The sequence below is a fragment of the Empidonax traillii genome, unplaced genomic scaffold, assembly GCF_003031625.1.
Source record: "Empidonax traillii isolate 1590-97213 ecotype Southwest subspecies unplaced genomic scaffold, ASM303162v1 scaffold928:size235608, whole genome shotgun sequence".
Classification (NCBI taxonomy): domain Eukaryota; kingdom Metazoa; phylum Chordata; class Aves; order Passeriformes; family Tyrannidae; genus Empidonax; species Empidonax traillii.
In genome coordinates this window covers 203,050-227,530 of record NW_020956121.1, presented here as the reverse complement: position 1 = coordinate 227,530, position 24,481 = coordinate 203,050, and the positions used below count along the sequence as shown (strand labels likewise).

General features: G+C 37.8%; 1 protein-coding gene across 2 annotated transcripts; it reads right to left on the bottom strand.

Annotated features, from left to right (window-relative positions):
• Positions 1-350: 350 nt before the first annotated feature.
• LOC114067540 (phosphoribosyltransferase domain-containing protein 1-like) lies at positions 351-23,708 on the bottom strand. Of its 2 annotated transcripts, XR_003573413.1 has the most exons (5): positions 23,652-23,708; positions 19,847-19,953; positions 16,491-16,674; positions 14,136-14,271; positions 390-462 (listed from the first exon to the last, which is right to left on the bottom strand). XR_003573413.1 is itself a non-coding variant. In XM_027903070.1 (4 exons), exons 1-4 carry the CDS (start codon positions 23,694-23,696, stop codon positions 382-384), a joined length of 417 nt encoding a protein of 138 aa, XP_027758871.1. In that variant the 5' UTR covers positions 23,697-23,708; the 3' UTR covers positions 351-381. The 2 variants fall into 2 exon arrangements, 1 of the variants encoding a protein (XP_027758871.1); XM_027903070.1 differs by lacking the exon at positions 14,136-14,271 and having other exon boundaries at positions 351-462.
• Between the last annotated feature and the right edge of the window lie 773 nt (positions 23,709-24,481).

The window sequence follows — 24,481 nt, the reverse complement described above, 5'->3', positions numbered from 1 at the left end:
GAACGGAATTTTGTGCAGTAGGCAAAATGGCACTAAACTCATATGATGAATTCAACAGGGATATTCAATGTGCAGTTTGCTTGCATTGAAGGTATTGAAGGCAACAAGGCTCCAGGGGAGCTCAGGGGAAATATTACCGCACAAATTTTGCCCACCGTCTCACTAGTGGTACGTGCATAACTATTGGGAACTCCTTGCACTAGGATGGAGGGGCTACATTCTGACCTTTTGGGGCATCTGCGATCTGAAAGCAACGGCACCACAGCATTTTAATACAGACTAATAAATACCTTTGATTCTAGTATTAGTATCTGACAGTCCATGTGCAAAATCACACAGACTTTCTCAAGTGTTTTTATGGATTTATTTTCTTTCTTAAATTTAAAAGTAACAAACCTTCCCAGTCAGCTTTGAAAGATCATCTCCTCCCATGATCTGCATATCTTGCATAGATTGATCATTCTGAAAGAGGAAAGATCAAATTTGAAATTGGTTATAACTGTATAAAATAACAATACAAACATGTTAACTTTTTTTTTTTTTTTAATCTTGGTTAGTAATATTTACTAATGCTTATTAATACTGGTGTGCAACAAAACAACACTCTCAGTTGCTCCTGTGGCTTCCATCATCTCCTGGTTGTATTTAAGCTAATATCAAGCTCTAGGCTTTACTGAATTAGAAAAAGTTGCATTTTTCTTTTTAAAATAATGTTCCCTTGCTTGCTAATTCTTAACATGGCAAGTATTAAGTAACATATTTGTCCCTTTCACAACGGGAGGACAGGAGCATCTCAACACTTGAATAAATCCCTGTAAGCACATTCTCTTTTTGAAAGTCTTTAGAAACACATGCAAAATGTGCTTACATCTATCACTCACACAGAGAACTCAGCTATTTTTGAAAGAAATCACTCCATTTTTTTCAAGGGAAAGAAAAGTTTTACAAAATTCATCACTTGCTATCAAAAATAGTTTCAGTGTGCCTTCCTAAGTTTTGTTTTTGCAACTGACTCAAATATAAAAATCCTTGACATCAATTACATAAAATAGACTATTACCAATCAGCTTGAACTACATGCAACAGAATAATATGCTTTGATTTGCCTATTAAAAAAGGAATTTTATTACAATCAGTAAAAATTCTTTTTTGATAGATTTGTTTTACAGATATTTCTAGTTGAAATTCATTCTGATGGAAAATTCTCAACCAGCTCTATGTCAAATTCATTATCAGCAGAACACAAAGTTAATATCACATAAGGGAGAAAGACTGAAGCCATACCTTTAAGGGAAGACAGAAGAACCCCTAAAGAAGATGGTAAATTAAAAAATACACAGTCGTGGCCACGCTATATGAACTTTTCAGAAAGAGCAAAAGTAAGAATAGTTAATGTGGGGGTTTTGCCAAACTGGTGCATGTGCTAATCTAATCTCCCTACCCAAAGAAAAAACCACATTATTCCAGTTTCAATAATAGCTGCAGTACCTCAGTGTGACACTGTAGTCCACCAGGAAGCTTCACCATTACACAATGATGTAAGCACAATACTTGAATACTTTGCTTTTCTTTTATAAATCCAGTGCTCTGAAGTCAAATGTTTTTCCACAGATAAAACAATGGGACAGCAGAACTTTTAAGGTAGGTGAGGATCTACCAGACTAAGGGGTTTATAGCTTGTCTTCTTCCCCTCAAGAAGCAGGACGAGCAGAGGCAGCATTCTGGCACTGCCGTGTGGCACAGTCACACTGCAGGTGGAAACCACACCTGCCCACACTCACAGCCCCAGTGGCACAAGTCCAGGGACTTCCAAGGCACCTTTGCAGCCACTGGATCACAAGCAATCTGACAACCCCAGGAAGAATTTGTGGTCCCCATGAGAATGGATTGTCTAAATTAATACATCCTTCCTGAGTAACTGTAAGTGAAGGTTGTAGAATTGCCCAGAATTGCACTGCAGTCCCACCAGAAGTCTCCCCCGCTTTTACTCAGACTCCACTCTCCAAAAAACTCTCACACCACAGCTTTGTAAAAGGTCCTTAGCAGTCACTGCCTTAAAAGACAGTTTTTAGACATGCCTTCACTTTTTCTGCACCGGATCTGGGAGCTTTAGATAAATTTCATGCTGCTCTGATCCGTTTCCTGGGAAACAGAGCTAGAGCAGCAATGAAGGTTACATCCCATACATTTTCTAATATAAATTTCAACATTTCTTTTACTTTCATTAAGGAAAACAAGAAAAAAAACCAACCCAAACAACAACAAAGCAACCAACTGATTTCCTCAGAAGATTATTTTAAAACTAAACAAAAAGTAGAGATTGAGAAGATTTAAAGTTCAGGCTTAAAAGCACAAGTTCTATGTTGTAAAGCAAGGCAGGTCACTCTTCAAAAGTCAGGGATGTATTCAAGTCAAGACTATTATAAGACTATAAAAAGCAGATTGTTTCTAATATCTACCACAGCATGTGTAACCAAGGCACTGACAAAATATTTTTTCATTTCAAATGAGAAAGTGTGGAATTTCATTACAACCAGCACCCAAGAATTACTGAAGAGGCAGTTTGCCCTTAGCCACTAGCTGAAAAAGAGAGAGGGAAAAAAAAGATAACAGTGAGGTGCAATGATTAATGAATTTATTTATTTTTAACTAAAAAAAAATATCTCTTTCAGCAGTTGTCACAGCAGCACTGTTTCCTTTGCACTTGGTATTTCTGGCTTCAGCTGAAAGGAAGATGCTGAAAAAGCATCTTCATTGCTGGCAAGCAGCTAAGCAAACACAAAAGCCATTGAGAGCAGGGGGATCACAGCATCCCGTCAACCTCAGCGTTCACACATTGGCTGTCGTGACACAACTGCACACAGTTATGAAAATCCTCAGCTGAGTATTCTCTGTGCCTAAAAAACATACTAGTTTTCTATATGGTTTCTTTTTTTATATATACATATACGCAGCTCAGAACCCTTCAACCAAGGTGCTTTCAAAAAATTTAAAGATATTCCTTGCATTACACTGTAGGCAATTATCTTGCCAAAAAAACCACAAAACAAACAAACAAAAAATTCCAACACAGATAATTGATTTTAATGTCATTTGTAACTATCTACATTCATCACTTAACTCATGTTGTAAAATACATACCTGCCAAACAGCAAGACTCAACACCACGGTGTCACATTACCGTGATCATAATGTTCACATAGATAGTTTGCACATTATGGTTGCCATAGGAACCTCCCAGTGCAGTTTTCTGAGTTCTCAGTTTATAATCTCAAAATAACACTGCACTAAATGTTAAGTATAAAGTACAATGAATGTCAGGAAAGAAAAAAAATCTGTTTCATTCAGTATAAGTTACTGTCAATTCAAAACTGTTTGTTTAATTTTCATGGTCTCAAGTCATTCAGAGCTTCTTTTTTTCTTTAGGAGCTGTTCCAAATGACTGACTCTATAGTTTCTTATAAATGCAGATACATGAATTGAAGCTTCACTTTCTGTCACCCAGAGTTCCTCAAAACTTGCTTCCTAACATCCCTAAACCCTATCAATTAATTTTTTTTATGTTAAATGTTTGACACTAAATATATTGTCCCAGATAGAGACAGATCTAAATCACATTATATTTTGGTTTATGCAGCACAAAATTTATTGCAGCTGTTTCTGACAAGACATGATGCATTGTGTTGCATCCCTACATCTCATCCCAAGATATATTTAATCCTACATTTCTGATTTTTTTCTGTGGTTAATAAATCTGTATTTTCCAGGATAAATCTCAATTTCTTTGGTTTTACTTCCTGTGTTGTGCTTTTTCACCTGTTCATCTTTGTTTTATAATTTTCATTCAGACCTTGTCAATATACATTTTCAGATCCTATGAATACTTGATGAATAAAAGCAAGAATGTTATTTCCACTTCCATTTTTCATGGCATACAAGATAAAACCTTTGCTTTCTATGTAGATTCAAAGTATAGATATTTAAATTCCATCTATACTAAGTCATGTCTTTTGAACTGGGTGGGGCACAAGATTATTACATCTCTTTTACATCTCCTGAGATCAACACTTGGATATAGTTCAAGTTACAAGTGAAATGAGTTGGGTGGTCTCAGGAAAATTCATTATAAACAGAATTGCTCATCTGAAAATTGCACCAAACTGTGAACATCTGTTACTCTTCTAAAGAAACAGAATCTGGAGCACATTAATACTGGGCTCAGTGAAACAAAGATTCTTTAATCATGGTAAAAAAGTAGCTCTGACAGAACAGTTTAAATGCATAGCTAAATTATGAAATATGGACACAAGGTTATTATTATGTATCTAATTACTACAGTCTGCAAAGTTCGTATGGAATTTCTTTTAAAAAATGTGGTTACCTTTTTCTCCAAAAATTCATCGGGGAAGCTCATAACAAAGAAAGATGTAACCATCAGGCCTGCTCTGCTTTGCTTTCTCCCCTTGGTGATACAGCAAATACCCCAACCTGGGAATTCCCACGAGGAAAAGCTCTTTCACTTTGCACCATCATTCCATCTCCTACAGCTGGGTTTTCCAGGAAGGTTACTTAGAAGCATCATACACTTGAATTAATACTATTTTGCATTTCTTCTCCACAGAACAACAACTAAAAACAAAAGACCTCAGGGGGGTAGAACATGAACTGTCATAATTTTCATGCCACACAACTGGAAGGACTATCCAGGCTTAAGTAGCAACATTCAGAGGGCAACTAGTGAGTACTGTTAAGCTGGAGACTTGTGCAAATGAGTGGGAATGATATGGATCACTTCCCAGTAAAGACTGAAAAGTTTGCCTTCCCCAGAATCACATGTATACCCAAGGGCAGACTGCAACCTCCGGGGTACACCCACATTCAAAATAGTCAAGTGCCAGGTCACTGATATATTTTTCAGAGGTGCTTTGAACACCTTGCAAACAATTCAACAATGCTGAGCCAACTGGAAGTCAAACACAGTAAACCAGCATACACCCACTGCCAGGACATCCTCTTTCCCACAAGGACAGTAAAGCTGGTACATTTGCACCGAAGCACTGGCAGCTTTGTCAATCTCTGTCAGCTTTAACAATGCCTTCCTGTGCTGACCACACGACTGACTGTGCTGCACTGAGACAGCCTTATTGCTACTGCCAGGACAACCTGTGACAGTAAATGTTAAACTGGTGTAGGTGTACATCTATCAGAGTTCTAGTTACCACCACGTAAGACATACTTTACTTCTCTAGGATTAGACCTACAATATAACTAACAAATATTCACTTATTTTTTATTATTGTTCTTCCTTGTTGTTATTCCTTAACTAAATGCTCCATCACTCAGGTTTGGAAGTGCCTCAAATGTAGGCTAGTCTATCCAGTTCCAGAGAAGGCCAGAGTTCTGCAATGAGGAAGTTGGCTTTGGACAGAGAAAGGCAAACAATGAACTTACTGACAGCAAGGTACTCCTTATCAGCTGACCTGTTGTAACACCTGGGTATGTTTCTTCCCTACTGTAAAAGTGAGGCAGGTCATTCAGCTTAAACAATTCTCTGGGCAACAGTGAGTTATTAAACTGAATAAATGGGATTGTTTGCAATCATCTGTTCACACGTTCAGTAATTTCTTATGTACCAGGACTCCTGCATGCCTTCTCTGTATTTAATTCAAAAAAGATAAGGTATCTTAAAAACGGACCGAACTGTCATAAATTGAAGCAGAATTCAAACCAGTTAACTTGGCTAAAAAGCATTACAGAGAATAAATTATTTCATATTTTTATTTCTGGTTTAGCAATTAAGTTTTATGTAATTGCTTGGTATTGGTTAAATGTGTTCTTTTGTTTAAGAATGATGCAGTAAGATTGCAGCATCACTTATAACCATATGGCACAAACAGCACCTGTAGGCTTGAACTGAAATCAAGAGCATATGATACCAATTGTTTTGAATTGCATATATATTAGAAACACAATGTAGCCTCAAAACTCAGGTTAGTTTCCACAGAACGCAGCCTGAGGTTTCCATGTACTCTAACTTATTTTTATTCTGTAAGACAATATTTAAAACTTAGAGCCAAAATCTGTGTATGTTCCAGGGTAAGAAGAGGTACTAACAGTTTCATAGGACTCTTCAGTCAGGCAAAGTTCAGATCACATAAGTTGTCTCCAGAGATGGGAGGCAAATAAATTTAAAACTCCCAGGTAAAAGAAAAATTTAGGAAGCATACCCTCCAGAACTGCCATAATCCTACTCAGGCACTCCTTTTGGACTGCCAGGAGACATTGCTAAGAGTATCCACATTTTGTGATAACAGTGTAATAAAAGCCCTCTTGGAATAGAGATTTGGTTTGCTTATCGTCCTCAGCTCCATAAGCCAAAGAGTGTAGGGAAAATCTTCCTCCTGTTACTATGCTATGGTACTGCAAAAATCATAAAGGTCATCAAGCGTGCTATAGCCAACTATACTGGCCTCAGCTGGGGAAACACCAGTTTGGATTCAAATACTCCACAATAACTGGAGTATTTGTCTTTTACCCAATTACTGTTTAACATTAAATGCATGAGCATTACAGCAGGGAAACTAGAAATCATGTTTCCCAGCATCAACAGAGGGTCTCAGCATGCCAGCTGGGACAATCCTAGATCCCTATGTACCATCTTACCCCAATTTTTTAACTGTGATTTAAATTAATGATTAAAGTAAATGAACATTGTGAAAAATCACGTCGTGAATTTGTAGCTCTGTATTGAAACTCTGTCCCCTCGGGCATTCTGCAAGCACAAGAGAAACAGCTTTCTCCAGACTAAGCACAAAGTACTAACCTTCTGACCCTGACTATCATTAGTTCCTAAGATTTGGTGATAAAAGGCAGATAGGAGAAGAATCTTGAAATTTGTCAAATAGCCACAGGCTGAGAAAACAGATAGATAGGTGTAAGCAAATTCACAGAAGATGAGATTGAGAAAAACCTCAAATGCTTAGTCCCTTCCAGCAATCTGGAGTCCAGTGTGTCATTGAACCTCACAACTCAGTAGCATTCTCCTTCATAACACTGTGTTTAGTTCCTTGGCTGGTATAACTGGGAAACTTTAACAGCACAGTCTTTGTGAATTGTCTTGAAAGATTATTTTTATAGCATGCCTTTATTTAAATATTCTAACTTCTGTCTACCAAATGAGCAGGGAAAAGAATTTTGTATCTGTCATGCAGATAAGCAATGCAGTAATAGAGGAGTTCCTATTATTGCTATATTCCTTTAAAGTAACCTTTTTGGTTCATGCCTTACAGCCCCCCTGGGGTGTGGCACTGCAGGAACATCACACATGCTATGATCTGTTTTAAAAAACAGCATTTAAGAGATGCCAGTAAAAGAGAGTCATAGAATTCCTTGAGAACATTAGAACCCTCCGGCTTCTTTTAATTAATTTTGCCTCATTTCAGATCTTTATATAAAAACCCCACATATACTAAATGGCATTACTAGCATCTAAGTAAGTAATCAAGGTGATATTTTTCCAATGCATAAACATGTCACAGTACTTTCAAACTCATCAGATCTTGCTTGAACAACAGGATTAGCAACAATTATGTGCTGGACCTTTCTTATAGGTAAGATCCCATCTCCCTGTTACTGTAAAAATCTGTGAAGCAGACTGAAAATACAGACTGCAGTCTCTCCCAATGATGACATATAGTATCAGTGCAAAGACCGTAATTTAGCAGTAGCTTGCGTATTTTTGGCAGAATATGAAACAAAGTATTTTACTAAAACTTAACTTCAATTTTTCAGGCTTTGTAACAAACCACTGCTTTACAACAAATATTGTATCCAGGGGCTTTAGAATTTAATTCTTTGAAAATATGAACTCTTGGAAGCCATTTATTAAATCCCTTGATGCTTTGAATCTGTTCTAAAACTGACCAATTTTACAAACATCCACAGTCTTAAATGTTAAGATGTACTAGGAATCTGGACTGCTTAAAAATACCAAAGATTTAAGCTCACCAAAAAGAATATTAAAAGCCTCAAGAAAAATGAACTTCAGATCTAAAACTCCATTTATACATAGTAGCTGTACCCTATGTAATATACTGTAATCCAAGACATTTATTTCAAATTAGAAGACATTTTTCAAAAGAAAACATTACAGCTTGTTAGAAAAATGTGGCCCTTGGGGAGAAAAATCTCTTGAAGAAGATTAGAAAATACCTCTGTGGAGTTTGCATTAGATCTGAAGTCCAGAAGGACAGAATGGCAACAGAGGAAAACTAATTTTTTTTTTGTTAGAAAAAAATAATTCCACAGATAAAAATCATGTATTAGTATAAAGGAAAGTAATACCTAAGCAGGAAACAATAGAAAAAAAATTAAAAGTATCTTCACAAGGCAAATAGTTACTTGCTTTAATAAACCTCACAAATGCCTTAAATCAATATTTTGATACTGCTGGAGAGCTGTAGGACAGCTCAGTACCATTGTGCCTTCACTGCCACATCTGTTCTCGTTCTGTCCCCATGGCAATCAGGCCACTTCCTACTCAGTTCTCCCCCGGCTGAGTTGTTTGGTTCCCCCAAATCTTTTATATGTGAGTCACTGAAACACTTACTCATACTTACAAAAAAAAATCACTAAGAATTCAGATGGTGCTAACATATTTAAGTGATGTGTAGGTGTGTTATCTGATGCATAGAGTTACAGAGATCATCCCTCTATGAGTAAGTTTTACATTACAGATAAACTTGATAAACTGACTGTATGATAGGTTTATTATGACCTTTCCTGAACTGTGCCCACAAATTAACACCTACTTACATTATTAGTAACACTCCAAGCCCCCAAGCAGTGTCCAACAGGAAAAGACTGTATGTTTTAATTAAAATAACTTAAATCAGAAACACTTTCTTCCTCCTTACACTCAAGACAGCCTTGAGCAAGTTATGAATTAAAGCTCTGATATCTCACAACTCTGCCATCACGTTAAATGGAAGCTGCAGTGCTTAGAAAGGAGAGCATATGCTTCCAGACCTAAGAAGTTTCACCACACTTTTAAGTTCACATTTTATTCCCTATAGTATGGCCTTCTTCATTTTATCTTAGAACACTATGAAAACAAGGTTGTTTCACAAAAATAACTAGGGTTGAAATAGCCACACTCCTGATACCTTTTAGGAATGTGTCTCAGATAAAGAAAAGGGTGAGTCTGAGGCTTGGAAACTTGGTAGCAAGGATCCCTTGACTATGGACAGACTTCTTTTTCTAGCAAGGGCTGAGTAAAGAAGTTACTGCCCACAGGCTGTCCCCAGCCCCTCCCTCTGGCAGGGACTACTGGCAGGCTGAGGTGCTTGTGTGCATCTGAGTCACTAAAAATGAATCCAGCAAGCTTCAGACAGAAAGTCTCTCGTAACTGGTCTCATCTGGGTTGAAACAGGTTAGGAAGTGCTCAGAACACCAGCTGAGCTGGCAAGTGTGACTGTCAGGAGGGCACTGCAGTGGCTGAGGAATGAACTGGAAATGGTGATTGTTCCAGCTGATGCAATCAGAGAAGAGACCCATCCCCAGCGTCTCAGCTCTTACACCAAGCCATGAGCCATCTGTACCTGATGCAGAGGAATCTGGCAGGAGAGTATAAGAGAGTTTACTCTCAAAGTGCCTGAATTGTGCTGCTACTCTAATACCACCGCCCACAATTCAACCCATGAGACTCTCATTCACCTCATTATATTTTTGTAAATTCCTTTAAAGAGTTCATCAGCTTGCTGCAAGAATAAGCTCTTGGGACAACTTCCACCACTAACATGTTTTCGGCTGATTCTCTGAAAAGCTTTAGTGTCTCTGAGGCTGATATTTAGCAGTAAGACACTGCTGCATGTAGAAGTGGGGTTTTTTGCTTCTTTCACAAAAAACATTCTATTTTTAAACAAGTCCTACCACTTGAAAAATGAACGTTTGGACACAGTTTGGAGAACTGTCAACTGTAGCATCTCCAAACATTCAATTCACAAAAAATATGGTCTGTTTCCACCATTCCTCACCTTCTTAACCATCTCAGGTCTTACTAAGTTTCAGAAAATAACTGAAGCATCAGACATACAGAGATATATCAATATCTGCTTAAGACTCAGGAATATCTTTGGCTTGAAGCTGTGAAGGACCTTATACTCACTCATTTTTGCAGGTTTGAGTATTTCCCAGAGCTTTCCTTCAAAAATATACTGCTACTTTAGGATGAAAATTCCATTTTATCTATTCACAGACATGGAAAGTACACAGAGATAAAACCCCTTTGGCAATTCTAGGAATAGATCCCTAGTCCCAAATCTCTTATCTTCAGTTTGCCCATAAGACATCTCTCTGGCAGCACCACTGACAATCTCAGAACAGCAACAACTTCAAGGTCTAGATCCTTTACACTGGTAGCTTCTGTGGACTAAGTTAATGTCATATTTTTGCTGCCCATTAGCATCTAAAAATATATCATGGTGCAAAATTCTCAGTACAGTTGTTTACTGTCTACAATGCTGACTGCAAGACATGCATCTGAAAAAGCTTAAGAGTATTTTTTAGGTTTTAAATGTCTAGTACATGGACCACCTCATTCCATATATAAATAATAAATTATTAATTTCCAAATTAAACCACATTTTGCCTACACTGAAGTTATTTATCTGCATGTCAAATCGATAATTCACACATAATTTGGAGTTCAGTCCCATGAAATTATTGCAGAACTTGGCTTTAAAGTTGACAGGAATTAATTCTACCAGATAGGCTCCAATTTGTAAGTCTTCCATGGCTACTCAGCATCAAGATGATGATGTGGTCATCATCAGCTAAACTGTGCACATGATGCAAAATAAAGGGAACTCACAACTTTCCCAAGAAAAAACCTGCATGTACAAAAACTAATGTGGCTTCTCTTTCATCTCAGGATGCACATTTTTCTCAGGAGATAAGTTATGTTTTCATGACACAGGAATAGAGGTAAACAATCACTGTAACACTGGTGTACAGTTTGGGTATAGACATGAATCACTAAATGCAGGCAGGACACTTAGTTGTTTCTTTTGTGTTGTTAAATTAATAAAACCATTTTGAGGTTACTTTTTTCGGGTCAGGATTTCAACATATTGTTTTCAGATATAAAATTCATACTGGTGTTAAAAAAAATCAAGTTCCATACAGTAAAACTATACTGAATAAGAATAGGTTATTATGCAATGTAGGAATGTACATTTTACACCACTCTCTGATTATAGTCTGATGGCTCATGCTGTTGTGCCTTTTAGGAATTAAGTATTTGGTAATGGTGTATGAGAAGGAAAACTACACAGCTGAAAAATAAATTTACCAAGCTTTCAACTTACTCATTATAAAATCCCACTGCTTCCTTACTCCTACAGTAGAGAGATTTAGCAAAACTATTTACTGAGATGGTTTCATATAGCAAAAACATTCAGATTTCTACTAAACAATGCTTGTTTTGTTGCTTGTTTTCAGATTTTTGCAGTACTAATGGTCCTGTTTATGCCAAGACTAATAACCAACAGTTGTAAATATGTTTCAAACAACTGGAGGCTGAAGAGGAAACAGATCATATCAATGGATTTGTTTGTGAGCAGAATTCAATGCAACCATTGTGCATGGATTACAATTCAGAGGTCATATTTTTACTTTTTTTTTTATTAATTATGTTCTGGAAACCATAAATAATATACTTATTTTAAAGAATTACATGAATTGACCAAATCCACATAATCCTCTAGAAGTTTCCTCCAAGTGACTAGCAAGCAACATTCTCTTAAGTTCATACACCTTTGGGGGCATCGACCACCTTTCTGGGCAACCTGTTCAGTGCCTTACCAACTTCATCATTAAAAAATTCTACTTTATATCTAGTTTAAACCTACCCTCTTTCAGGTCAAAGCCATTCTCCCTTGTCCTATCATTCCATGCCCATGTTAATGTCCCTCTCCACCTTTCTTGTAGGGCTCTTAGGTACTGGAAGACTGCTCCAAGGTCTCCCCAAGGTTTCTTCTCCTCTGGAGAAGAGACCTGTGATCATCTTCATAGCCCTCCTCTGGATTTCCTCCAACAGATCCATGTCTTTCCTGTACTGAGGACTCCAGAGTTGGATGCAGTACTCCAGGTGTGGTTCCAAAGTTATTCAAAATAACAGAGTTTGTTACAACAATGCTATTTCAAAGTAATAGAGATGTCAGAAGACACTTTAGTCTGCATATATAACCAAATCACAAAAGACTTCAGGAAAAGTATCAGTCTCATTCTCACTTCACTTCTCCACAGCTTTCAGTGAAAAAAGGTTATGCTACCAAGATTCACTTGCCTCTCCCCAGGATGTGAGCTTTACTATCATACTTACTTTATAAAATATAGTAATTAGGAGAATTCGATAGATGTCTATGGATAACAACGTGGGAATACCAAACATTTCACAAGAACAGGTAGCAATGCATGGTGTGCCTGTTTCTTCTCTCTTCCACCAGTCCCCACCACCAGTTTCAACAACTCTTTATGATTCTTTCAATTTCTAGCATCCATCATCTGTCCACTAAAGAAGTTTTAATTCACATGCATTTACTTTCTCTTCTATTGAGAGGTTGCTGAGAACTTCTCAAAAAGTCTACAGACTCTGTGTACTCCCTCTACTCCTTCACCTAATTTTTTCAATTCCATTTCAAAATGGAGGTTTGACTTAAAGATCACATTTGTCAGAGCCAAGGAACAGGATTAGGTGATAACGTTGCACCTCTTAGTAGGGGATTAGACTTGATAAGCCAGAATATCCTCCTCTGTCTCAAGCTATAATTCAGCCTTTACCTTTATCAACCTGTCCTAAATTGTCTCTTCCACACTGAGCAAAGAGAAGCTCTAATTATTGTTTATGAACAGCTTACTCTTCTGCACAGTATCACAAATGTATTACAGAATTTCTGGATCTGTGTTTCTTACCTCTCCTGCTGGTGTCATATTCTCCTTAGATGACATTCCCAAACTCAGCCTCTTCCTCTACTACTTTTCATCCTTGACTTCAACCCACCGTGCTTCTGAAAATGATTTTACTTCTTCTACCAATCTGAAACTCACTTATTTTTAACTTCAGAACCCTGATTCCTCACAGAGGAACAATCACTCAGAAAAAAATTCAGTATGGTAAAAACTGAATACAGTACATTTTAAATTTTACCCAGTTTTAAACTCAAAAATCTCTACAGTCAATTCCACTGTTCCTTAATATCTAAAAAGCTGCCAAATTCTATCATTTCTTATGTCAGTGTTTCCCTTAAAACTTAGCATGCATCTTTCCAGACATTCACCATATTTCACATGAGGACTATTCTAGTGCTTTTTTGTCTACCCACTATACTTCTTGCCCTAGTACTCTTGAGTTCATTCAAAAAATTGTATGTTTTCTCTGCCTCTTAAAACTCAGAACTGCTGCTTCTCATTCAACTTCCCATCACTGGATTTTATTTTCCTCTACATCTACTTCCTGACTCTTACCCTTAAGTCTGCGTGATGCTTCCTATCTGTTTACTTCTGAAGTCGTATTTTCTAACTCTCACTTTGGTGCTTTCTTTTAATCTGCCCCTTGTAAAAAACACAAAAATTTCTCACAAAAATGTTCAGGCACATATGACAATACTTAGCAAACCAGATAAAACCATCCTGGTTATGGAAGTACAAGTAGTCACTCACTTCATTAATATCCAGAGAATCTAAGGGTACTTTGCCTTAATTTTTTTTTTAACAATTCATTTGCATGACGAAGTCTAACAAAGAGGACACATGCCCAGGTTTCAACTACTTAATAAGAAAGCAGATCGTAACATACTAATTAAGTATAAATGCTAAAGTCTAAATTCTGGAATATTTTGACAGGTTTGAAAAACAAAGCGCCCTATAAACCTTGTCATATTTACAATCTCCTTTTCCTGTAATCATGCCTGTATGCAAAACATCAAAGTACAATATTTTTCACTGACACTTTGCAATTAAGATGTATTTTCACTGATGCCAAGATCTGACTTTGGGTCACAATTACAGCCCATTTTTGCTATATGATTAAACCAAGAAATCCCACTTTAAATTACAACTCCTAAAAATCAACTAACCTTTCAGTATTGAAGTTGGAATGAGACAATTTAAAAATCCCATGAGTTTGAGCTGAAATTAGTCGTTGCATTTAAACAACTGGAGGGGGGAAGGAAGACATATCTGAAGGAAGTATATTGAGAGCAGCAGGACTCCCTTTAGAAGAGAAACAGAGAACAGTTAGTAAAAGGAAGCAGGATAAATAATGTGAGAAGAACAGTGTCTATAAAATGAAAAAGGGATAAAAAGAGAGAGCAGCAATAAGTCTTACTAGAAAGTGGAACAGAAAAGGCAAAAGGAAGAAAAGGAGTGGAACTGGTGATGCTCCAAGTCTTTAAGTAGAGTCTTACCTCCAAACTTGTAATTATTGCCTCTGATTAAACTGTAAAACACTGTGAGAGATATGTTATTACAAAAGATATTAACATGGGAGATTTGGGAGTTTGATATAAGGCTGGGATAAAGAGTCACTCAGACAAGTTACAGCGAGTTCCTCAAGTGTTCTGACCCCAGCTATGTTGACAAGGGAACATTCTCTAAAACCTGCAATTGCACAGGAAACAACAATAACTCAAGATGCAAAGGATGGCAGGTAGAGGTACTGGTACTTTACTCAGCATTGTATTTCTGCATATCTCATGGAATGAATCTACCAATCCTATTGTCATTTCAAATGATTGCAGTATCATTCAGCTTCTCAAGACCAGACACACATCAAGCACTCTTCCCAGCACTGAATTCAGGACACTTCAGACTCTAAATACATGACACCTGCTTGGAAGCACGTATAAGAAGAAAGGATTTATTTTCTAAACACTAGATGCAAGCACTAGTTCTGGGGAAGGTGCTTTCTGATAAAGCACAAGACTAAGATCTGAAACATGCACAGCCACTAAATGCTAGGATCATCTAGGACTCAATATTGATATCATCACCCTTGCATAACAAAATTTGGATGCAGTTTAAGCTTGATATAACATACTTTTATTTCCTAAGCTAAAGATGTGAAGATTTCCATATTTCTGCAGTATACATCTTGTGCCACTCGTTGGTTATGAGTTAGTATGGCTAATAAGACTTGATTTGTCACCAAGGAAAGAAATTTTAGAACCTTCATATCTTCATACTGGATAAGGGATAACCCTATAGGAAAAGCACCTGCATTATCTATATGCCAGATGCAAAATAAACCACCATTAAAGTACTTCCACTATTTGACAAGGAGTATTACTGAAGTGCTCTCAAAATTACAGAAAAAAAATTGCGTATAATTTTCATGTGCCATTATGTGAGACAAACATTATAATTTACTTTATTAATTAGTTCTGTACTACTGCTGAATACCTAGAAAATATAAAATATTAATATTGCATGTGCTCTCCATAGACATAGCTAATTATTGAAAGAGGACTCCCAGGACCAAAGCCTAACCAAATGCCTAATAAAGGCTCTCGTTCACTTTTCTTCCATAAAGGAAAAAATTCAGACTGAATACGTGAAAGTTGCAAGAAGTTTATGGTCTCTGGTGTCAGAGCAAACTGCCAACCAACGAACCTCTGCCTGTGGAAGGGATGTAGAGTTATTATGGGAACTGCTGGACTCAGCAAGTTGGATTTCTGCAAGACACTGTATTATCACTCCATTTTTTCAGTGTATTTCCTCAGACATTTCTAGGACAACTTGCTTCTAGAAATGCTCCCTCACTATGGAATGGGCACTACAACGTAGAATATAAATTTATAGCTTATAACAATGTGCAATTAAAGGCTGGTCATCTCACTATCATATCCTCACTGACACAAATGAATTATTGCATAATTTCCTCTGAAGATAACAGGAGATCTTGATGCTTACTTCAACACTGGATTTGATTCTATGGCTTGTTTCATCTTCTTATAGAACACTATCATCATCTGATGGTATATTTTGCTACTATGTAAACTGCATGTTATGAAGATGAAAGCACTTCATTTACTTAGCATTAAACATTTAGAAGAAGACATAGATTTATCATCTTGCAGTTATGCCGAACTATGTGGGGGTGGAAAATGAAGTAATATGAAATTAACCTGACAGAACTGCAAAGGGTTTTGAGAACAAACAACATGCTGACATTTAGCATGAAGGAAATTTGAATAATTTTCTGTCCAGAACTAAAGACAGACTAAACAAAACAATACAGGCCAAAGATGTTCATATCCTCATTCATACTAGGATATGAACAATTATTTTTAAAGAAAACCTCACAAGTTTTTCAAACAAAAATATTTTTCACATTGTTTTCGTTTTAACTGAAGGGAGCGATCTCAGGAACAAAAATCCACTATTTATTATGACATTCTACCGTAATCTACATAAAAAGGGTGTTGACTTACGTGGTAACTTTTCAGTCGAACAAAATCGACTTTCATGGAGATGAACCTTTCTGAATTTCTGCTGAGATTTTTAATGTGCTCCACAAGATCAGCACAGAACTTGTAGCCACCTTTGAGGACACAGAGAACCACAATATCATTGTCTCCAATGTCTTGCACAATATCTTTGGCCAGTCGTTCTGTCCTGGGCCAAAAAAAAAATTAAGGATAAAATAACATTAGATGCAGATGCTCTAAGTTCATGGTAGGCTTTCCACGTGTTTACAAACACTACAGCGAGTATAAAGCTTGACCGATACTCTGTTTAAGTGTCTTGACTTCACATAATCATACAGTCATTTAGGTTGGAAAAGACTTCCAAAACTATCGAATTCAGCCTTTGATCACCTCCTTGTCAACTAGACCATGGCACTAAGTGCCACATCCAGCTGTTTTGTGAACACCTCCAGGGATGGTGACTCCACCATCTTCCTGGGCAGTCAGTTCCAATGCTTACCGGGTTTGGATCCAGCTCACAGAAGGCAGATACAGAGTGATGGATGCATGATGCAAAGCATGTGAATCAAACTGGTTAACCTTAAATGCATAAATTCCCCAGCTAAACCAAAGGGAGCAACCCATCTCAGCATATGCTGGACTCATAAGCATTTCAGAGACTTTGGAGAAAAGAATATGGTTTATCCTTCCATTTTACCTCACAGGAAACATCAGTATAAAATATTCCTGAACAATCCCCTAACTTGTTATTTGCTGCACAAGAACAACAAATTAAGTGAAAGATAGGGAAGAAAATTACTGGAAATATTTCACACTGATTGGCTTTGGAAGATGCTACCTCTACAATTTTAATAAAAATACACACAAATTCTAGAAAGAAGCAGAGCATCAGTCAAAAGCTTATAAAGAGTGCACATTATCACTATTTCATACAGATGACTATTTTATCCAACAAAAATGAAGAGTGCAAAGAGCTTAAGTGACTTGTTCAAGGTTCACACACGCGCAAATAATTGAGCTTACGCTCCAGTGAACTCAGAACTGCAGGGTTCCCAAACCTGTCTTCCCTTTGACAATTCTGCATTGCAAACACAATATGGCAGATGATTGGAAACAAAAGTTACTCATTTCTGCCATAAAATGCTACGTATATTTTCAAGATAAAAATAATAAATATGAATCTTACTAATAAGTATAAATAATATATATTCATCTTAAGAAGCTTTGCTGTCTAAAGAACATCAAAGATGGCATTTCTAGACGTAAAACAGAGCACCAGGTAATTTCTAGATGTAAAGCAAGTATCAACAGAAAACTTAATGTAATTTGAAGTTTTGAGGAAAAACAGCTCAATGCATTATATTCTATAAACACGTATGCTGGAAAATTCTCTGATAGCTCTCTGAATTACATGAGCAGTTTCAATAAGAGTGGCCTTCTTGACAGGAAGAAATTTATTAAATAATCCTAAAATTTATCCCATGTCTTTCATTATTACATTTATAAGGTTTTGTTGATTTTTTTCTTTCTCTACTGACTCTAATATGGAAATCAATCTGCCACTACATAAATGAATTGACTGAACTTCAGTGAAATCTGTGCACATACTAGAACAGAATAAGCTCTAAACTGAAGATAATATACTAGTTAGGAGCAAAGCTGTTGCTTCATTTTCACATCTTTGTATTGGTAATGTTCTAGTAAATTCCATATAGCAGCAATTAGTAAGTCTTTATCTGAGAAACAGGAGATATCATTACATCATCTTGTTTGATCTCAAATATATAATTACTTTTACTGTTGTAAGAATGAGAAATAGTAAAAGACTTTCACTTACTTTACTGAAGAATAATAATCTTTTATCATCTTTTATCAAGTCTGAGAATCATGGGGAAAACCTCTCATTAAGAAGAAGCATTTCTCTGATGATTTTCATTTTTATATTGTTCCTCAGATTGTCTGAGGAGCTGAAATTACCAAGTATTCCAAAGATCACTTTGTATTTTAAAAGTGTATGAACTCCAGCACAGAAAAAAATGTATTATTTTCAATTTCTAAATAAAAATTTAGACATTTTAAACTTATATTTAATTGCTACCAACTGACAAGAGAATTTTCTTGTGCTGAGCCTTCTTCCTACATGAAAATCTTGCCTGATCTCAGTATATTAAGTTCTATGTCCTTTTCCATTAGAATAGAATCAGCCTTTTTTTGCTGGAGTAAGAAGTGGAGCTCATTCTGCTGGAGTACAAAAACAACACTGGAGTTCAATGCTTACTTCAAAGAAATTTATATTTAATTCTATGACAGCTGAACTTGGGATATATTTATTTAAAAAAAAGAGGAATTAAAATTCAGTTGAACCAAAAAAGATTAGAAATTCAACACAATGGTTACTGAACAGGCAATTAAAGAAAGCTTGTGTTCAAAAACAAACCCAGGAGTAATAGCTATTCCTTATGATGGATGTTTACAATCTTCTTTCAAGGAACTCCAACTCCTTGTATTTGCAACCAGCTGCTGAAATGTGGTAGGTAGAAAGCTGCAGGCTGAAAATGTCCCATGAAATTCCATTCAGATATTCCCAATAAAGACACTGTTGAAAATTACCATTTCCATTTTGTAACCTTTTCGTAAGTCTTTTAACAGGACACCAAAGTAGTAACTGAGCACAAACACTGAGCTGACCTACCACAAATACCGAAGCACATCAGATGCCTACACTGAGTGCACATGGGAACTGCCACAAAGTAGGGAATGAAGGATGATCAAACTTTCCCACTGACACTCTCCAAACTTAACATCTGGACCCAAACAGTCCACAACACTTTTTAGTTATGCTGAATGGCAGAAGTCACATGCAGTCAGGAACCATCAGGTTAATTTGCATTAATTCGTGCTAGGGAGTTGCCAAAGTTGTACCTAATGGAATGTAGCTTTTTCTCCTTTTTCTGTTTTTTAATTAAAACCACAGGATGGTTAGAGTGCAAGTGAGACATTCAGACATACATATATGCAAAGATATTACTTGCCCTTTCACCTTCAGTTCAGCTGTCTTTTCATCTACATTCCAAAGCCAATTTCTCCATATGATAAGACTCTCTTTTCCTGTGGGACTCCCCGTCTCATTCAATGCCCAAATCAGAAGTTAGGTGAAAGAAATTAGACAGGGAGTTGCAAAGGCAACTAAAACCTTCAAACATTTTTTTACTTTCCAAATTAAATCGTTTTATAAATGCCAATATAGTATTTATGGACAAATGTTATACACGCACTGTCTGTGGATGAGAGCCTTTATAAAAAAAAGAATAATACTACTGAACAAAGAATCTATTTATTAACACTCAAACTACACATACCTGTCAACAATAATGCCGTGAGGTATGAGCACATATTCCAAATCTCCATAGTAGTGCTGAGGATAAGTGAACAAATCCAGACTGTATCCAGGCCAATTGTCTGAAATCTGAATATCAAATAGTACTGTTAAGAACATTTCATGGTGTCTGACATTATGTAACTGATATAAAATCAGGATTCTAGTACACTCTATTGGCTGAATTATCGTATGCCATATTTTCTTCCAGTTATAATGTACTAATTTGCTTTTCCTATTAATTATTTTGTTTCTTGGTTTATCTCAGAAATCAAATGCTACATTTTTCCCCCACAGAATGTGGGAAATTTTACCACAAATAACAAACAACTAGACAGAAAAAGGAAACATTTGATACTAATTTAGTGGCAAGAATGAGTTTCTCGCTACTTCAAACTCAAAATGCAAATATAAGATTGACAGTAAGAAGGGATTCTCCAATGGGAGATTCAGACAGTGGGATCAAAAGTCATAAAATCCTACATTATACTTGCACATTTCTAGTTTAGAGTTATTTAAAAGCCATACATGAATAAAGAAATAAGAATTCTACAGATGAAACAACACAGGGAGAATAAATTACGTGGTTCATGGATGATATCTGTGCAAATCAGTGAAAGACTGTACTTCTAGTCAGAGGTGAAGTCCTTAATTTATACGTTATCAAAGATAAGTGATTACAAAATGTTTGCATCTCACCTCACTATCAGCTAGTCTTTAAATCCATACATTTACAGAAAAAAATATTTTACAGATTTAATATACATTGGTTTCATTGGTGTCAGAATACAACAATTAAGAGATCTCACAGCATACAAAGCCAGTAGAGATTAGGAAAGGCAAAACTCAGCCAACAGATGAAGGCTTCAGAAAGCTGTGAAGATGCAAAGCCCCGGCACAAAAATTAAACAAACTCCAAACCAACCATTTTCCCAATTCTTTGTAAAAGACAAGACCTGCAGGTTCACAAGGTAATCTTGAAATCATTACAAAGCTTTGCTTCAGTATGACTCAGGATAAAAAGTGACACCTACTAGGTTTTCTTTACAATCATTTTCTTTAAGCCACATATTGTCTTTCTACAGCTTGGCTTATAAAAGGAAAAATGGGGACAAACTTTTGCACTTTTGCAAAGTGCATGTCTTAATGGTATTAAGGCACATACAGCCTTTAAAGCACCATCACTGAAACTAACCTCTGCTTACAATTTTATACAGTAGAGCAATAAGCTGCTTCTCACAAATATTTGGCTCACACAGCATATTTGATGTTGAGCTTCCATGTGCTGTATTCTTGGACTCAGATGTAGCCCTGCCTCATGCTGTACCAAAAGCGTTCTGCCTCAGGGATTTTGGTTTCCTTGGGGACTTTTTTTGCATATTCATTGACAGCTACAGACACATCGACTGTCGAGTTTTCTTAACACTACCCAACAATTTCTGTATCAAAAAAAGTTATTCATTGGCAACTACTACTGAACACTTGCCCACAAAAGGGCATGACTGGGAGATCACTGGAATCAATGAAAGCTTTTCCCCTGACTTACAGAAGCCTTGAAACTATACAAAAGAAAAAAAAGTTACTTAGTTGTGTTCCCCATTTCCATAGAAACAGGAGATTATAAATATCCTCCTTGGTGAGGTTTTTAAATAGAGGCAAATCTTGCTCCAAAAACACTGCTGCAGAAGAGCTGGGAAGCCCATTTTTCCCATCCACTTTTTCATTACATAGGGATGGCTGAAACTTTTTAAGCGTTTTGTAGCAATGAAATGCCTGGAATGGTTTTGTTCATAAGCATTTTAACACAAACTGAAACAATTTTAGATAAGTTAAATTGCCTGAGTATTATAAACACCCGCTACAAACCCCTGTCAGCGTTGCTTTACTTCTGCATTTTCATCAAATTGCACGTTTTTAGTGTGATGCAGAACAACAAACTAAGTGGATGGAAATTGCTTCAGAATTCATACAAACCTAAGCTTTTACTTAGGTTACAATAAATCCTTTAATAAAGAGGATCAGGATGAAATTTTGATTCTCCCATTTATCCTTCTGGTTCTCTTGAATAGAAGAAAATAAACTGCATCACTTTTCAATGCTATAGAAATTCTCATTGACAAGTCCCTGCTGGTATTTGACAAAATAGATGAAATTCACATGTACTTTCAAATTAATTATTTTTCAGATATAATAAGCCTATTTCATATTCTTCCATCTTTTAAACAGGCACTTACCAACAACAAGGCTTAGAAATTCTCATTTACCCTAAAGCTATTCACAGCGCTATGCTATAGGACAAGTTTCAAGTAACTGTAAATTCTTATGACTATCCTGTCTGTGAATTAAAAAAGTGCAATTATCCTGAATTTAATAGCTTAACATAAAAAAATATTCAAAAAATATAGATTGAACTCGACTTCTATTTAGTTGTGGCTTTAGCCCTCGAAAATATGAAGGGAACAATTGTGGTTGTTTCATAAAAAGACCATATTCAACTGGATGAGTAAATATATATACTAAATACATCTGTATACTTGCATGTAAAAAAATTCCTATAGTGAAAGAAAGACCTACTTTTAAAGTTCAGGCTTGGCACGTTGAAATAGCCCAGCAGATATTATTGAGTAGGACTTTTAAAAGTGGATGTGAATGGATACAGAAGGAATACAAATACATGGTAATACCCAAAAGTGTGTACCCTTGAGGTGTAAGAGATAAGCTGGAGATATTCAATTGCAATGCCTTTGGAAGGACACCACTAATTTTGTTGTCTGGTAAAGTGAGTACAGGTGAAATTTGAGCATAGTCCTCACCTCAAAGTGAGCATCAAGCAAAGTCCAGCTTTTGTAACTTAAATGATACAGACTGACCTTACTATTGACTGGGGGGGTTGAGCAGAAGAAATTAAATCAGTACAGCAGAACATGGTTATGAACACTCATGTCCTCCTTTGCAATATCCTCGCTTTGCTTTGGTGATAAACACAATCACCTGCTTTAAGAATGTCATTTGTTACAGGTGTCAGGAGAGGTGGTTGGTGTGTAGCAGTTTCACAAAGACCTCAAACACAGACAGGTCCTTAGGAAGCAGGATGGACAGGACAGTGGCATGGACACTGTGTGACCACTGCCTACACAGAGGGCTCTGGACCATGATCTGGGCAGCTGTCCTGGTGATTTTCTGCTAAAATTCCAATGCCACAACAAAATAAGAACATACCTAAGGTGGTGGCAGTGATGGAATTTGCTTCACGGGAGAATCTGGTTTGTCCCTCAGAACAAGGAGCACATTCATTCATTTTTTACATCACTGATCCATCCCCACAGGCACTCCAAATACACTGCCAAAGTTCGGGCTATTTCCCATCCCAGCCTGCCTTCAGGGAGCCCACAAATCCCCAGAGGCGCCTGAGCGTTCCGGTGGGAGCCAGACACCTCGGGATCCCTGAGGATCCTCATCTCCATTACTCGAGGAACCCGGTGAAGCACAGCCCTGGCCACAGGAGCCACTCGGGGTGATCCAGGACTGCATTTCCACGGGGGAAGAAGCCACGAGCGCGGTGCAGCCCGGGGTGCCCAACACGGCCGTGCCCCTCCGGCAGCCGCACCGGGGCCGGGGCCGGCGGGAGCGGAGTTGGGTGAGGGGACGCGGCTCAAGAAGGGGAAGGGAAGGGAAAGAAAGGGAATGGAAGGGAAAGGAAGGGAAGGGCGCAGGGGGTTAGCACAAAGTGGTGCGGGAACCGCGCAGGGCAGGGACGAGCGCCGGGCCGGGCCCCGCTCCCCATTTACCACAACGCCGCGGCCTCCAGCGCCGCTCCCGCCCGGCCCCGCCATGTTCGTGCGCGCCGCCCGCCCGAGGGGCTGCGGGGCGGGGCGGCGGGAGCGGGATCGGGGACGGGAGCGGGATGGGGGACGGGAGCGGGATCGGGATGGGGGACGGGAGCGGGGTCAGGGACAGGAGCGGGGTCAGGGACAGGAGCAGGTACAGATGAAGGAACGGGCATAAGGTGGAGCGGTTTGGGCTGGGCTGCATAGGAGGCCTGGGCTGGATAAGTGGGCGCGATTAAGCTGGTGTGGCTTAAACTGCCCTTTTAACAGGATTTTGATTACACTCTAGGGGAGGGAAAATGGGATGCCGGAAAGCAAATTTCCGGCAGTTCGGTACTCGTGCTTTCCATCCTCGCTGTGCTGTGCGGTGCTGCTCCTTCCCACCGCTGTGTGCGTGCCGGAGCAGGCTGTGTCTTCCCAGTGCCTCCAGCCCACCCCGCGGTGCCTGCGCTGTCTGTGGAGTAGGAGGAAAACAGAGTAGGAACCAGGAACAACACAGCCTTCTGCCACCTCCCTTCCAGTGCTGCTGAAGTTATTATTAATACTTTGCTTTCACAGCCTCACAAATGAGAAGGAGCTTCTTTCTTCTTGCTTCTTTCTTGCTGCTTCTGTCAAATATACAGCAAGAGTTCTGCCATTCCTATGATAGAAATTATTAAAGGAAGCAAAATTTGCTTTTAAGAGAGACTTGGGCATAATGAAACATGCCCAGGGGTACCTGAGGGACTCTTACCAACCAAGTAGAAAGACATTTCCATTTGGTACATTACTTTTCTACAATGTGGTCATTG

What these genes read in the sequence shown, in the direction of transcription:
- LOC114067540 (XM_027903070.1), bottom strand. Translation starts at nt 23,696, where the DNA reads ATGGCGGGGCCGGGCGGGAGCGGCGCTGGAGGCCGCGGCGTTGTG. An exon ending in CTGGAGGCCGCGGCGTTGTG is followed by an intron (nt 19,954 to 23,651) that starts GTAAATGGGGAG and finishes TTTGATATTCAG; the next exon opens with ATTTCAGACAATTGGCCTGG. An exon ending in CACGGCATTATTGTTGACAG is followed by an intron (nt 16,675 to 19,846) that starts GTATGTGTAGTT and finishes TTTTTGGCCCAG; the next exon opens with GACAGAACGACTGGCCAAAG.